This window comes from Cnephaeus nilssonii (genome assembly GCF_951640355.1).
Source record: "Cnephaeus nilssonii genome assembly, chromosome: 8".
NCBI lineage: Eukaryota > Metazoa > Chordata > Mammalia > Chiroptera > Vespertilionidae > Cnephaeus > Cnephaeus nilssonii.
The window spans coordinates 27,756,693-27,771,488 of record NC_137079.1 but is presented as its reverse complement, the minus strand read 5'-3'; the positions used below and the strand labels follow the sequence as shown (position 1 = coordinate 27,771,488).

The 14,796-nt window shown below is 44.6% G+C and overlaps 1 protein-coding gene across 9 annotated transcripts in view; it reads right to left on the bottom strand.

Annotated features, from left to right (window-relative positions):
* Positions 1-14,796, bottom strand: part of PSD3 (pleckstrin and Sec7 domain containing 3) — a 517,431-nt gene that overhangs the window by 306,733 nt on the left and 195,902 nt on the right. For all 9 annotated transcript variants that reach the window (XM_079778607.1, XM_079778608.1, XM_079778598.1 and 6 more), the window contains one exon: positions 7,370-7,478. In XM_079778607.1, the coding sequence (XP_079634733.1) occupies positions 7,370-7,478 (109 nt within the window). The remainder of the gene's footprint in view (positions 1-7,369; positions 7,479-14,796) is intronic.

Genomic DNA, 14,796 nt, shown 5'->3' with positions numbered 1-14,796 from the left:
CAATGTTATCTGTCACTTATAATAAAGCTGAAGAGAAAAAGAATTATTCAGGCTTCTTGACTATGGCAGAGGGACACAAGTTTTCCTCCTCTCCTCTAGCTCCTACTAAAATGGCAACAACAAATATCAAAAGGAAATAAATTCATCACTGTGCTGACAAGAAGAGAAGCATTATGAAGCTCGAGACTTAATGCGTTTGTCATACTAAAAGGGATGGCACTATAACCACGGACACAATAAAGCAGAAGCACAACCCAGACAGCCTCCGTCACCCTAACAGCGGAGACGCAGAGAAGCTAAAAGCCGAGAGTTGGCAGGTATCCATACCGGGAATGGGAAGAAGAACAGATGTCAATTGTAATTAACTGAAGAATTATAAAGAATTACCTACAGAGCAGAGTCCCACATTGGCTGCCTCCCCTCTCCCTCCCCTACCCAGAGGCTTGCTGGCATCAGGCACTTAGCCTGGGTATAATACAATAGGCAGCCACCCACCTGCCCCTGTGCCAGTCCACACAGCATACCTGGCCTCACCGAGAGTCTGCTCAGCCCTCCGCTATACAGGGAAGAGGCCTGCTGGGGACACACACTCCACACATACAGAGAAACCCCAGCTGTCTGTATTTGGGAACTGAATTTTTCATTCATGCATATGAATGGAAAAACAAACTCCCACAGACATTTGAGGAAAAACAGTGGCTTTCAAGAGAAATCCCAAGACTTAATGAAACAGAACTGACCGTGGATGAAGCAAAAATTCCAGAAACAGAAGGTAATCTTAGAAAACAAATTCTAATTAATTCTTTAGAGAGATTCAAGATTTTAATCTATAATAATAAAAGCGTAATATGGCCAAACAGCAGAACGACCATCCAGAGGACCACTCTATGCCACGACCACTCTATGACACGCACTGGTGCCAAGGCCAGCCAAGGTGAGGGCGATGCGATTGGTTGGGGGTGGGGGGCGCCATCGCCCCACCATCGCCCCGCAGAAGGAGGCCCAGGCCACCGGCTGGCAGGGTGGCCAACTCGGGCAGCACCAGGACAAGGCAGGTGCGGGTGGGAGGCGGGGCCAGCTGCCGGCAGCCAGGGAAAGCCAGGGTGCAGGCAGCTGGGGGAAGGAAGGCCTACCCTTGCATGAATTTCGTGCATCGGGCCTTTAGTGACTCCATAAAAGAAAAGACTGTGATGAAAACTGAGTGATCAGAGAATGGAAAAGAGCTCTTGAAATTGTAAATATAATTATCAAAATAAAAATTTTACTAGAAAAAAGGTGAAAAATTAAGAGGCATCTAAGATTAATCCAATCCAGGAGTACCAATATCCATTTAGTAGGAATTTCAGAAGTAAAAACCATTAAAAGAGCGGGGGGGGGGGGGCGGTGTCACACCTCCTGACATGTCAGAGGGCTGGTAGGAGCACCCTTCCAAGGGCCCAGACAGAAGGAGCAGATCACGCACAAAGGAGCAAGCCTCAGTCCCATGGACGCCTACGGAGAGCAAAATGATGCTTCCGGGGTCTGAAGGGAAATGAGCTGAACCCAGACTTCAATGAAATGAGCAATGACACATCAAAACAAGAGTCCTATTCAGACATTCAAAGTTTTAAGAATGTTATCCATCTCAGAACCTCTCCGAAAGTATTCCTAAAGGATATTCTCCAGAAAAAAGAAAAAGACTCCAAGCATGTGGCATGGAATCCATGAAGCAGTACATCTAATCAAGAAGGTTAGAAAGAATTTTGTCAAAGTCGAAGGAGGACAGCTGCATAAAAGCCTAGAAAACTTAGGGCACGATTCAGAACAATTTGTCAGAAGTTCCTAAGAAGAATGTCTTCAGGATGAAAACGAATGGCCAGCTACAAATAATCCCGTTACACCTGGTGATGAAGTGGAGCCCCAACAACCAAGCAGCACACTGTCAGAAAGCGCTGCCCTCCCCTTGCGGCTCCTCCTCTCTGCTCTGGGGGCTGTGCCATCCCTGGAGCAGCGGAGGTTAAGGACATGCTTCTTCACTTCAGGTCCAACTAGACTACTTGGATGCTGCATTCGGTATATTCTGTACATGTTGGTGCTTTTTTAAAAAAAAAAATTTTTTTGCATCAACCTGAAGAGAAAGCAAGAAAAGATTTTGTTACAGCTCCGGGCCAGAATGTAAAAGCAAAGGTAAGAGGACGGAGGCTCAGCCTGGGGCAGGAAAGCTGGAGGGGCGTGCAGAGCCACTGCAGTCTCCGTTTACATGGGAATGTCCTGAGGTGACTCGTAGAACCAAGGGCTTCAGGAACAGTTTCAAATATTCATATTTAAAAACCATAAATATAACTAAGAGAAATAAAAATACAGCTTTTGGTATGGGGGAGTAGATAGAATACGTGAGCCAAATTCCCCCTTTGTCATATTACAGAATAGATGCTTTTTTTAATAGAAAATAAATACAGATGTAAGTATATTATCTATGAGGCAACTACCAAAACAGCTTTAAAAAGAAAGAGTAGAAGAAAAATGCAATAAGCGAAAGTCACTGCCACTGGGAAGGCTCATGAGGTTGAGAGACTAAAGTGTGTGCTCCAGAGAGAGACAGGATGGGAAGTGCTTCTGAAGCAGGTGACTCTCGCTTTTGGCCATGCACACCTTTAGCCAACTTATATTTTTCAGATTATACACAAGTATTACTTTGGTAATAACAACTTCAAATTCGTATTTAAAATAAAAAAATAAATGCTTACTAAAGGCTAACCAGTCCCTTTCCCCCCATTAAGTTGGGCACAGGTTAATAATTACGCAGACGAGTGTGTGGGAGGTGGGCGCTGAGGCACCGCAGAGGAAAGTCTGAACTGGCGCAATCTATCTGTTAGGCAATTTGTTAAACAGGGATTTTAGTTTTTTCAATGTTCTATCCCAAAGACCTAGAACAATGCCCGGTACAGAGCAACCCCTCATATATTTACTGAATAATGAAGAAATGTGTGTGCACTTTTGGGTATGAAACACACCAATAAAAATCAGAAATAAACATAACCAAAATGAGAACATATTGCTTTGTGTTACAGATGCTCTTTTTCCCCCCTCCTTCTTCTCACTTTTCTACAGATAACATTTGATAAGCAGTGAGGGGGGTCGGGGGGAGAGAAAGCAGGGGTGTCCTGGGCTGTGAAAGGGTCCCTTTTACAGGGTGGTTTTGCACTGACATTGGCAATAACTTGTAGGCTTTTACCAGTCCAACCCAAGTTTTGTGTCACTTTCTAGATTCAAGTGAAGATACACTTGGAGCTCCACCCGACCTGTGCTGCAGGCTTGGGTTTCAATTCTACCTGAGTGACCCTCCCCGCCCTCGCCCCCCAATTCTGTAAAACCAGGGTGTCAACCCCCAGCCCCATCTCCTCCTCCCCTGGCCTCCACCCTCAGGCACATTCTTTAATATCCCTGAAGTCCATTTCCTTTAGCTTTAAAAAGTATAAATCAATAGAGAACACGAGCGTGAGATTTTGTAAACTGCCCACTGTTCATGTAAGAAGTTAGTTGCTTCCTCTCCTTAGCATCCACAGGCCCTGTCACGTCCTCACACACTTGGGTAAGTCACCTATTCCCCTACAAGCTGAGGGAGGGACAGTCTCACTCTTCTTCGGAGGCTCTCTCAAGCATTTCTTTCTTCTGGACTTTGACCAAAAGCGAGAGACCGACTGACCCTGGCCACCTGATGCTGCCCCAGGAACACTTCAAAGAGCGCACCTTCCCACAATGAAGCCACCCGTGTATTCTACCTGAATAGTTCAGAAAGCCATGCTGGCCATCTGAGTGCAGCAATCAGAGAGGAAAGGTGTGGTCAGAGAGGAAAGGTGTGGTCAGAGGGAAGTCCGGAGGGCACTCTCACCTATCCCCTAACGAATACAGGCCTATGGTTAGCCCAAGTGAAGCTCCTATAGTTCCTCCTTTTCCTTGCAGTTCCACGAATGTTCTAAGAGCTGACTGGAATGGAAGAGGTGAACCTACCACGGGCGACTCGTCACCTCCTCATTAAGTCACAGCACAACTGATGTCACCCTCAGCCCAGAGCCTCTCAACCACTGCCAACCACTGCGCTAGCCCTTGAGAAGCTCCTGAAAGCTGCAGCAGCCCCCAGGAAGCAGCAGAGAACAGAGAAGCATGGCCCCTCTTTCTTGCACGTACTGATGAACAGACCATGAGAATTCAGATTTTAATTCCCAGCCACAGGATTCTTCCCCCTGTTCACATGTTCTCCCATACTCCATCCAACACTCTAAGCCGTGGTCGCTGGTTCAAGATCCCTGCAATAAGCAACAGCTTGCAAATAATCTTGACTTGTTTTCCCTGGAACCTCCCACCTGCACCCCAGGTGAAGTCCCTGCTCAGTGGCAAAGTCTAAGGCTCTCTTCCGAGAGCAGCGACACTTTCCTTGGGACTAACTGGGGATCAAGAGCCCAATGACCTCACTGATCTCAGTGATGCCACCTAGAGTATCACTGGAGATGCATTCAAAGTCACTGTCAGCATTTCCATTTCTCCAGTGGGCTGTTTCTGGAGCACTAAGGTAGTTCAAATCCACTTACTTAACCCACTTTTAAAAAATCCTGAGTGTGAAGAGGTATGTCTATCAATCAAATTCAAACAGAAGCACTATCCTACTCTCTCTACTGCCTTTCCTGATGGTCTTGGGCAGTGTTTTGCTGACAGATGAATGGTCTATATAAGTAAATTTCAAGAGTATTTTTAAAATGATAAAAATGTGCCATCATTTTTTTGTGAAGATAGCAAAAGACTTTCTAAAGTCAATAAAATCTTGCATCTTTTATCCTCCTACTAGAGGCCCGGTGCACGAAATTTGTGCATGGGGTGGGGGGGGGGGAGGTGTCCCTCAACCCAGCCCGCACCCTCTCCAATCTGGGACTCTGGGACCCCTCGGGGGATGTCCGAATGCCGGACATCCCTCTCACAATCCGGGACCATTGGCTCCTAACCGCTCTTGCCTGCCTGCCTGCCTGATTTCCCCTAACCACTCCCCTGCCAGCCTGATTGACACCTAACTGCTCCCCTGCTGGCCTGATCACCCACAACTGCCCTCCCCTGACGGCCTGATCGCCCCCAACTACCCTCCCCTGCCACAACCTGCCTCCTCTGCCGGGACCCGCCTCCTCCACGCTAGGTGGCAGAGATGCTGGGACCAGCCTCCTCCGCACCGCACAGAGCTGCGGGAGCCCCAGGTCTCACTGCGCAGAGCGGCCAACAGGCCCTGCCTCTGCTGTGTGCACGGCCATCTTGTGGCGGCCATCTTGTGATGACACCACCTAGGCTTTTATTATATAGGATGGTAAGCAACAGCATCTGTTGCCCATTATTTTATAGGATGGTAAGCAACAGCATCTGTTGCCCATTATTTTATAGGATGGTAAGCAACAGCATCTGTTGATAAATCCATCTTGATTTATCTATCTAAACCAGTTCTTGGCACTTCCTTTTTGCATAACTGAGTAAAATGCAACTCCTTTACCCTGCCTTTGAAGGCCCTACAAGATTCTGCCCCTATCTCTTCTTTTTTTAATCCTCACTCCAGGATGTTTTTTCCATTGATTTTTAGAGAGAGTGGAAGGGAGGGATGAGGGGGAGAAAGAGAGAGAAACATCGGTGTGAGAGAGACACATCCACTGGTTGCCTCCCACACACACCCCAAAAGGGGCTGGGGATGGAGCTTGCAACTCAGGTACATGCCCTTGACCGGGAATCAAACCCTAGACCCTTCACTCTAACCAAGAAGCCAAACTGGCCAGGGCTGCCCCTTTCTTAATGGTTATCTTTCTAAACTTATCTCTCACTGATATGCTTTACAAACCAATCAGGCTAGTTTCCTCCTGTTCCTCAAACAATTTATGTTTTCTGCAACCACACCCTTCCTCATACCACGCCCTGTCCCAGACTCTATTTATCAGGATCCTAGTTATTAAGAACCAATTCAACTTCCCCCTCCTCCACGAAGTCCTCACAAGCACAGCTGACAGAGAGCATTCCCTTCCTTCAGTCACTCTCAGACACGTTTCCCAGCGGCCAAAGAGTAAGCTAAAGCGCAGGAACTGCATCTTCTACTTCGTACCCTCACAGTGCCCAGCACATCAGTGCTCATTAAATACATTTGTTCAATAAATGCATGCATATATTCGCACCTGCAGAATCACATCACAAAGAACAAACAAAAATACCAACCATTTTTACCAGGGCAAATAAGAAACAGGGGGTTTAAAATGTCATTTTGATTTGCCTCAGGTACACAGGGAAAACTACTGAAAACCTATGAGTAAAGAAGAACCAAACTCCACCCACCAGTAAGAAGAGGATATGTAGGTATTTGATTTACATAGCAAAGTAAAAATCATGTTTTCTCCAAGTCAAAACAAGCTTAATCAGCACAAAATCACCATGTGGCATTCCAAGTTAAAGCTATGTCAAGAAGGAGCATTGGAGTGAGTCTAATCAGTACTCCTGGTCTGAGAAGTAGGGAATAGATGACTAAGTGCCCCAAACCGAAAGCCCAGAACAGTTAGGGATTTATGGTACATGATAAATAGCAAATTGGGACCTGTAATAAAAGCTGAATGATTTTTTAAAATTAACTTAGCTGTTTTAAACTTTCTTAACAGTCCCCAACTATTGAAATATCTAATAGACATTCATTATCAAGGAAAAGGGATTATTAAATGGCTGTGTATACACTGCATTCTTGATATACCCAAATATTATGGGGTCCACTATATAATCCCACCTAACATATATCACATGTATAATTATTTGACTTTTTCAACTGAACAACAGCTACATTAGCTCACATTCCTTGTCCATCCAAAACAGAAATCAGTCTCAGATAGTGAGGAAAGTCAGGTCTGTCCTTCTGAACGTCAACTTCAAAGGTCAGAGATATGATAGCAGCAGCAGCCAACACTTTTATAGCAGTTACTACATGCAGAGGGTGGTTCTGAGAGCCTTACATATGTCAGTTTACTTAATCCTCAAAAGAATTTTGAGACACACTTCACTATAATCTTCTTTTCCAAGTAGAAAACTAAGCCACAAATACATTAGATAACTTACTCAAGGTCACACATCTCATAAGTTTCAAGGCCAGTTTCAAATTCCAGAAGTCTAGCTCCAGAGCCCAGGCTCCTGACCACACGCAATATCCCTTCCCTAATTCCCGAGACATGCTAACACTCCCTCAGATGTAGAATTCAGAGATGCAGGATGTGACCCTTGTAGTCTGTTCTAGGTGATTTCAAATAGGTGCCTGAAGCATTCCCAGCTCCTGAGATTTTTCACCATCTAATTTAATCAGTGACCTGAAAGAGGAGGGGAGGGAAACACTTACTAGTATCTGGAGTTTTCTCTTCAGATTTGCCAAATAAAAATTCATATTTGGCCTTGGCAACACTCTGGGAATGTGCTGATGCATTGTTAACCCAAACAAACGTCTCTGCCTGCAAAATCAGAAAACAAAGGCGTAATTAAAATACATCCTAAAGCAAACGGACCGGAAAAAAGTTGGTTAAGCAATGACTTGCTACAGTGCTACACCGCCACTAAACACGAAACATGAAAACATACCCTGCCAAAAATCAGAACGCAAGAGGATGACTGCAAGATTACAACTATGTAAGTAACGATAAAGACATGAACGTGGATGAAGAAATAAAAAAGTATGAAAAGTTTGGCTTAATTGGAAGGCAGAATTATGGTAAAATTTTTTAAAATTAGGTTTACACTACTTTTTTTTCGATTAGACACCTGTGTTTTATTTTTAGACACATCATTTTCCAAACGATTATCATTACCCACCACCCAGAGCAGGAACATTTCTGCTATGTGTGGGATCTGCTAAAGTATGCCAACAAAAAGGAGTCTTTCCCCAAAAGAGACCATATTTTTATTTAATCCGGAACCCCATTCAGCCAAACAAGGCATAGAAGTGCCCAGCATCCCATTTACTCCAACTGTCCTAAATTTGAGCATCTGTCCCAGTGTCCTCTGGCATTCTTAAAAGTTCCTTATTTGACAAAAAAAATTACACAGGTGACTGTGAAAGTAGTTCATGCCTTGATTCTGAATCCCTACAACCTTCTTCCTCGTTGCTTTAGACAAATGACACAAAGCAGAAGGCCTCTCTTCTCTGGCCTAGGATTCATTAAAAATAAGTAATAAAGTAGAAATTTCAAAACATAAAGAAAGTTGGCCTAGTCCAATCAGGGATTCATTACTCTGCTTCTTTCCGGTCCAGACGTGACCCACACTGGTTTCTACCCTCTCTCTAATTCAATGAGACATCTTTCCCATATCTGTGCAGCAAGTGACCATTCACTTTAGGAGAGGGGGATACGAAGAGCTTTATCAGCAACCAGGCAACTACTTCAGAGAGGGAAACTTAGGACATCTGTTATATCCTTTGTAGCAGAAATGATGTGACAGTAGTGAGAAGGCCCATGACTGGGCTGTGATGACCCCCTCACCCCACTGCAGGCTCAGTGGGCAGGCCTCTCTTTGTTCTTGTACACCGATATCAAAGAGCTAGCTTGTACAATGTTGAGACTGGCAATTTCTTAAAATAGTTCTATAATCACTTAATGTTCATAATGTGTAAAATTCATCTTTGGGGGGGGGGAGAAAGGTGCACACTCCTTTTGGAGTTACATGCTTGATAATGACAGGTCTTTAATTACTCTTTCCCCAATAGAGAAGAAATATTAAAATTTTTGTGTTTAGGGAACTTCAGGCTGGTAAAAAGAGGAACTTGGTGCCCTACTTTAGGTAGGGTAGTTAGGGAAGGCCCTCTAAGGAGCTAATACCCTCAGAATCTGAAAAGATGTGATGCTGGAGAAGGACAGAAACATCCATCTAAGCAGCCAATCCATGATTCTCTCTCATGATTGATGTTTCTATCTCTCTCTCCCTCTCCCTTCCTCTCTGAAATCAATAAAAATATTGAAACAATAATAACTCACTCACTCAAAACTAACACTTGATTTCGACATTCACACTCCACGCCCTGTCCAACCCCATCTGCTCCTATTACTCAGCAGAAGTCAGGCCCATGGGAACAGGGCACCACACATGCCAACTCCAGTGCAGGCAGGGACTAGCAAATCAGTGCTAAAGCTACGAAAGGCAACGGTTAGGTGTGACAGGGCTGAAACGTGTCTCCAAAAATGCCTGTATCGAAGCCCTAAACCCAGTGCCTTCAATGTGATTCAATCTGGAGACAGGTCTATAGGGTCATTTGGATGAGCCCTAATCCAATATGACTGGTGTCCTTATAAAAAGGGATTAGGACACAGACACGCAGAAGGAAGAGCAGATGAAGAAAGAGGGAGAAGGCGGCCATCTGCAAGCCAAGGAGAGAGGCTGCAGAAAACACAAACCCTGCTGACAGCTTGATCGTGGACTTCTAGGCTCGATCTGTGAAAGTTACTTTTGCTCTGGCTGTCTAAGCTACCCAGTCTGTGGTACTTTATTAATGCGGTCTAGTCAAGTGACACGGTAGAGAAAACTAAAGGAATATGAAATGAATGGGAAGTTGTTTAAGATGACAGGTAATTTAAATCCTGGTAAAAGGGAATACAGAACCCATCCAAGTCACACCACAGAATACTCTAAGGGGAGGTGGGGAGAGGAGTGACTGACACAAGTAGGACTGGGGAAAAGGAATGGTTATCAGTTAGATCCTAATCCCTTCCTCTACTTCATTAGGCAATGGCACCTCCCCACCCAGGCACAAGAATAAAGCTTTATTCACTGGGAGATTTCCCAAAGAGCACCTGGCCTGGGGACACCAGGCACAGCTGATACAAGGGTGCCACAGTGGATGGGGGATTCGTTTGCTGGCTGAGATGTTTCGACTTCTCTCATGCAGCCTATGGAATGCACTGTACACTTGACCCTGCAGGCGGGAGATCTGAAGAGCTTCCTCTGCAGAATGCAACCAGCCCAAGAAGACCCAAATGTTAAATCAGGGGCCGCTAACAAATGCCTAACCGGATCCTCCTACAGTGAAGCTTAGAACTTCCAACTGGCTCTTTAGACCTCACATTACATTCCTTAACTTGCATGACTGCAGTGTGTTTGGAAAATTACAGGCCAATCACTTAGAATATTCTTCAACTTCGGTTTGTCTTTACATTCCCTCATGATTAAATTCAGATTATGCATTTTTTACAGGGCTATCACAAAAATGATGGTGTTCTCTTTGCCTCCTATTAGAGGCCCCAGACTTTAATTTGTCCCATTACCGATCATGGTCACTTTGATTTGCCAGGCTTCTCCACTGCCAACTTAAACTTTTCCTCTTTGTCATTAATTAGATGCTATGGAAAGACACTTAGAAACTGGAAATATCCTGCTCCTCATTGGACTTTCAAGTTATAAGTTTATTTTATCAATATGGTCTGAATTTACTATTTTATCCAATGGGTTGTAATCCACTACTCTATTATTTATTTCAATGTCTGAAATGCCTAGTTTTGGCCTGTGGAAGCTTCAGTGTCTTTTTGATAGTTCTCATTATTCTCTGAACACTCCTTTACTTTCTGGTACAGTAGGATGTTCCAGGCTTCTTCTCTCTGGAATCCGCCTTTTTTTAAAAAAAATAAATAAATAAAATATAATAAAAACTTGGTCCCTTTTAGTGGAGAATATCATTTGGGATTTAGATACAAGAACTAGACACTGGGTGGTCGTGTATGTTCATTGCTATTTGTTTGGGTGGGAGTGGGGAGGTGGGGGTGGGGCAAGGAGGTACCTATTCCTAGACCAGCTCAAGGGACAGAGATAGAGAATTTAAACACACACTCGTGCACCCACACTTGCTGTAGGCCAAATAAGGGCCTCCCAGATGTCCACATCCTAATCCCTAGAACCTGTGAATGTTGTTTTATATGGCAAAGACTTTGAAGATGTGATTTCATTTCTTGATATGAGATTATCCTGAATTACCTGGGGACCAAGATTTGAGACAGAAAAAAAGAAAGTCAGAGGAAAGCAGACTGAGGGAAAAGATGCCATGCTATTAGATGAGAAAGGGACCCAGTGCCAGGGAATGCAGCTCTAGAGGCTGGAAATGGGAAAGAAAGGATTCTCCCTTAGAGCCTACGGAGGAACCACTGCCCTGCTGGCACCCTGACTTTAGCCCCCAACACTCATCTCGGACTGCTGGCCTCCAGAACTCTAAGGGAATCAATTCTGTTGTTTTAAGCCACCAAGTTTGTGGTACTTTTGTTATAGCAGCCACAGGAAACTAATACAGACACACAGAGAAATTTACATACAAATGTATGTGTGTGTGACACACACATTTGTATGTAAATTATATATATATATATATATATATATATATATATATATATATATATACTTTTATATCTATGTTCACGTCTACATCTATCTAATAAAAACACCAGGAGTTCACATGCATATTTTTCCAAAGTATGCTTCTGCTGCTTTCAAATATAAATGTGTGGGGTTTTTTTATTTTTTAAATGAGTGTTTTTAATGAAATAACCATTTAATGAGTAGTTTCTATTCCACCTGTATTGTTTCTTGTTATTGCAGTTCATCCAAATACACTTTGCTCTTCCACTATAATTAAATTGTTATTGCTGAAAAACAAACAAAACATCAATTCCTTTAGGCTATAAAGAAATTCATATCCTGTCATGTGCAGCATTTTTCCCTTTGAAAATATATTTGACATATGCCTGCATATAAACAAGCAGAAAAAACACGGGTGTTTGAGAAGAAGGGGTTGGCCTATTTAATGTAAAGCCCCCTACAACCAGCCCCTACTCCCCTGATAGGCTAACTGGATAGATCTTCCAAAGCCAAATGCAATTGGGACAGAGAGCATCTCAAGAGTAGAAAGAGGCCAGAAACAGCCAGGAGACAAATAGGGTAACAGAAAGGCCAAATCTTTGACTTTTAAAGGTTAGAAACAGCATGAAAACCCAAGGGCAGAGCAGGAAATGGGGCTTCCAGGCCAAGGAGAAGACAGCAGGACACAGACAGACTCAGGACTCGTTCCTCCCTACTCACTATCCAGCCCTGCTGCCAGCCTGTTCCAACTGTGTGAGCACAGAGACAAGAGCTGAATGCATGGCCCTTTTAAAAACCCCTGGAGGTCCATTACCATCTTCCCACCAGCTGCTGTCTGTTCATTCAACCCATTTCCTGAAAGCATACTCCCCTGGGCTGGGCAAGTGGGGGTTCTGCTGCTCCTCCAGGCTCAGAGCTGGGAAGCCAGCCCAAGGGGGGTGGCAGGGGGCTCCAGAGTAGAGACAGAGTCACCAGCTGCTTCCCATTGCCAGGCCCGTGAAGTCAGAGGGAAGGATATAAAAGGAAGCCCCTGGCGGACTCCAGGACCCTTCCCTTGGTAGTCTGCATCCTGGAGACATGTTGTCTTTGGACCCAGAGGGAAGATTCTATCTCCTTCTAGGAACTGTGCCTGCCCTGGGCCAGGCTCTGAATCCAAATACATTTGGACTTATTATAAATAGTTATAGTAGCTTTATTTATTTATTTTTTTGGAGTTTGATGTAGAAAGTTAGGGGCTTAGAAACTCAACAATAAACATTCCTTTGTAACAAACATAAGACAAAAGGATCAGTTTCCCTCTCAGCTCCTTCACAAAGGCACCAAGTCACTAAAGTGTTGGAGAGCTTCATAATAAGAATTTAAAAGAAAATTACCAACCAAATAGTATTAGTTCACCGTCTATCCTGTCTTTCCCACCATTTGACAATTAGTAATGACAGGTGGGTAGGCCCTTCCACCCAGAGATGAAGGTGTGAGTTTAGTCTGTCTTGTCTCCTACCCACTACCTACCTTTTCGCCTTCCTGGGCTGTGGTAATGTCTAAAACACATAAAAAAGACTCTGGGCTCTCACTCAGGAGGCTGGAGCTTTCCACGCGTAGGACACACTGGGGATTTAAGTCAGGTGACACGGGAAGACTGAATTGCCACAGAGAACTTTAAAAGTCAGCCCCCCCTCAAAAAAAGAAAGAAAGTCAACCCAGCATAACCAGGATCCCTCTGAGGAAATCAACCAGGTTTTGAATCAGTGGCATTCCCAAGTGCTCCTCTATGGATTCAAGAAAAGGAGGAAGCAGGAGAAACCAAGATAGCGGCATAGGTAAACACCTGAACTGCTGCCTCGCACAACCACTTCAAATCTACAACTAAAAGACAAAACGGACATCATCCAGAACCACAGGAAGGCTGGCTGAGTGGAAACTCTACAACTAGAAGGAAAGAGAAAAGCACACTGAGACTCAGAGGAGCTGCAGAAGTAAAGTGTGGAGGTATGGAGGTGCGCGCGAAAAGGGCTGGCAACTGAGGACTCAGCTGTCTTTTTCAACCAGGAGGGAGACACAAGCTCCCGACTGCTCTGAACTCCAGTTCCAGGCAAGACTCTGGGGACCTAGATTCATACGGGGAGAAACTGGACTGCCTGGCATCGGGAGGAACTCAAGGGCAGCTTTCTCTCAGAGGTGCTTGCAGTGATTACCTTGGGACACTGAAACCCTGGGGCCTCTTATAGGGCAGGGCTGAGGATTATCCATAGCTGTTTGCTCCTCCCTGAGACCCCACCCCACCCAAGCTGTGCACAGAGGCTTTTGCATATGAAAGGCCTGGTCCTTTGAAATCTAAAATTACCTAACAAACTGCAGCTGAGTCAGAGAGACCCAGAACATCCAAAAGAAGGCCCAAGGCCCCACAGCAGCTTGCACTGCTTCACAGCTGGGCCTCATCTGGGCACCTCCAAAACCCAAACAAAGAAGAGGAATCTGCAGATCTCTCTGTAGCTCCTGCTGGGTGGCCTCAGGCAGAGGCTAAATTAGCACCTCCTTGGAGATCCAAGAGCCAGTGTACCCAGTGGTCAGAGTGGGACCAACCAGATTACAACTCCTCAGATCCATAAGGGACACACACTCAGGGGGCAGACTCAGTGAGCACCAAAGCCCCACTGAAGCAAGTCTTGCCCCATAAGGGTGTCTCCAGCACAGAAGTTCTCCCATCGTAGACACAGCTGATCCTCACAGCCAATTGGCCTGGAGGTCAATTCCTCCCAGTGACACCAACAACAATCAAGGCTTAACTACAACAAGACTGTGCACACAGCCCACAAAGGGGTGCACCAAGAGTGTCCACCTCAGGTAACTGGGGAGACTGAGCCACTGGGCCCTATAGGACACCTAGCACACAAAGCCACTCTATCAACACAGGGAAGCAGGCAAAATGTGGAGACAAAGAAACAGATCACAAATGACAGAAATGGAGGAAAGCAAATGACTGGATATAGAGTTCAAAACCATGGTTATAAGGTTTTTCAAGAACTTTCTAGAAACCGCTGATAAATTTAGTGAGACGCTTGAGGATATGAGAAAGGACCAACTAGAAATTAAGCATACACTGACTGAAATAAAGAATAATATACAAAGATCCAACAGCATACTAGAGGATTGCAAGAATCAAGTCAAAGATTTGAAATATGAAGAAGCAAAAAAACACCTAGCCGGAAAAGCAAAAAGCAAAAAGAATCCAAAAATATGAAGAGTGTAAGGAGCCTCTGGGACAACTTCAAGCGTACCAACATCTGAATTATTGGGGTGCCAGAGGAAGAAAGAGAGCAAGATATTGAAAACCTATTTGAAGAAATAATGACCGAAAACTTCCCCCACCTGGTGAAAGAAATAGACTTACAGGTACAGGAAGCGCAGAGAACCCCGAACAAAAGGAATCCAAAGAGGACC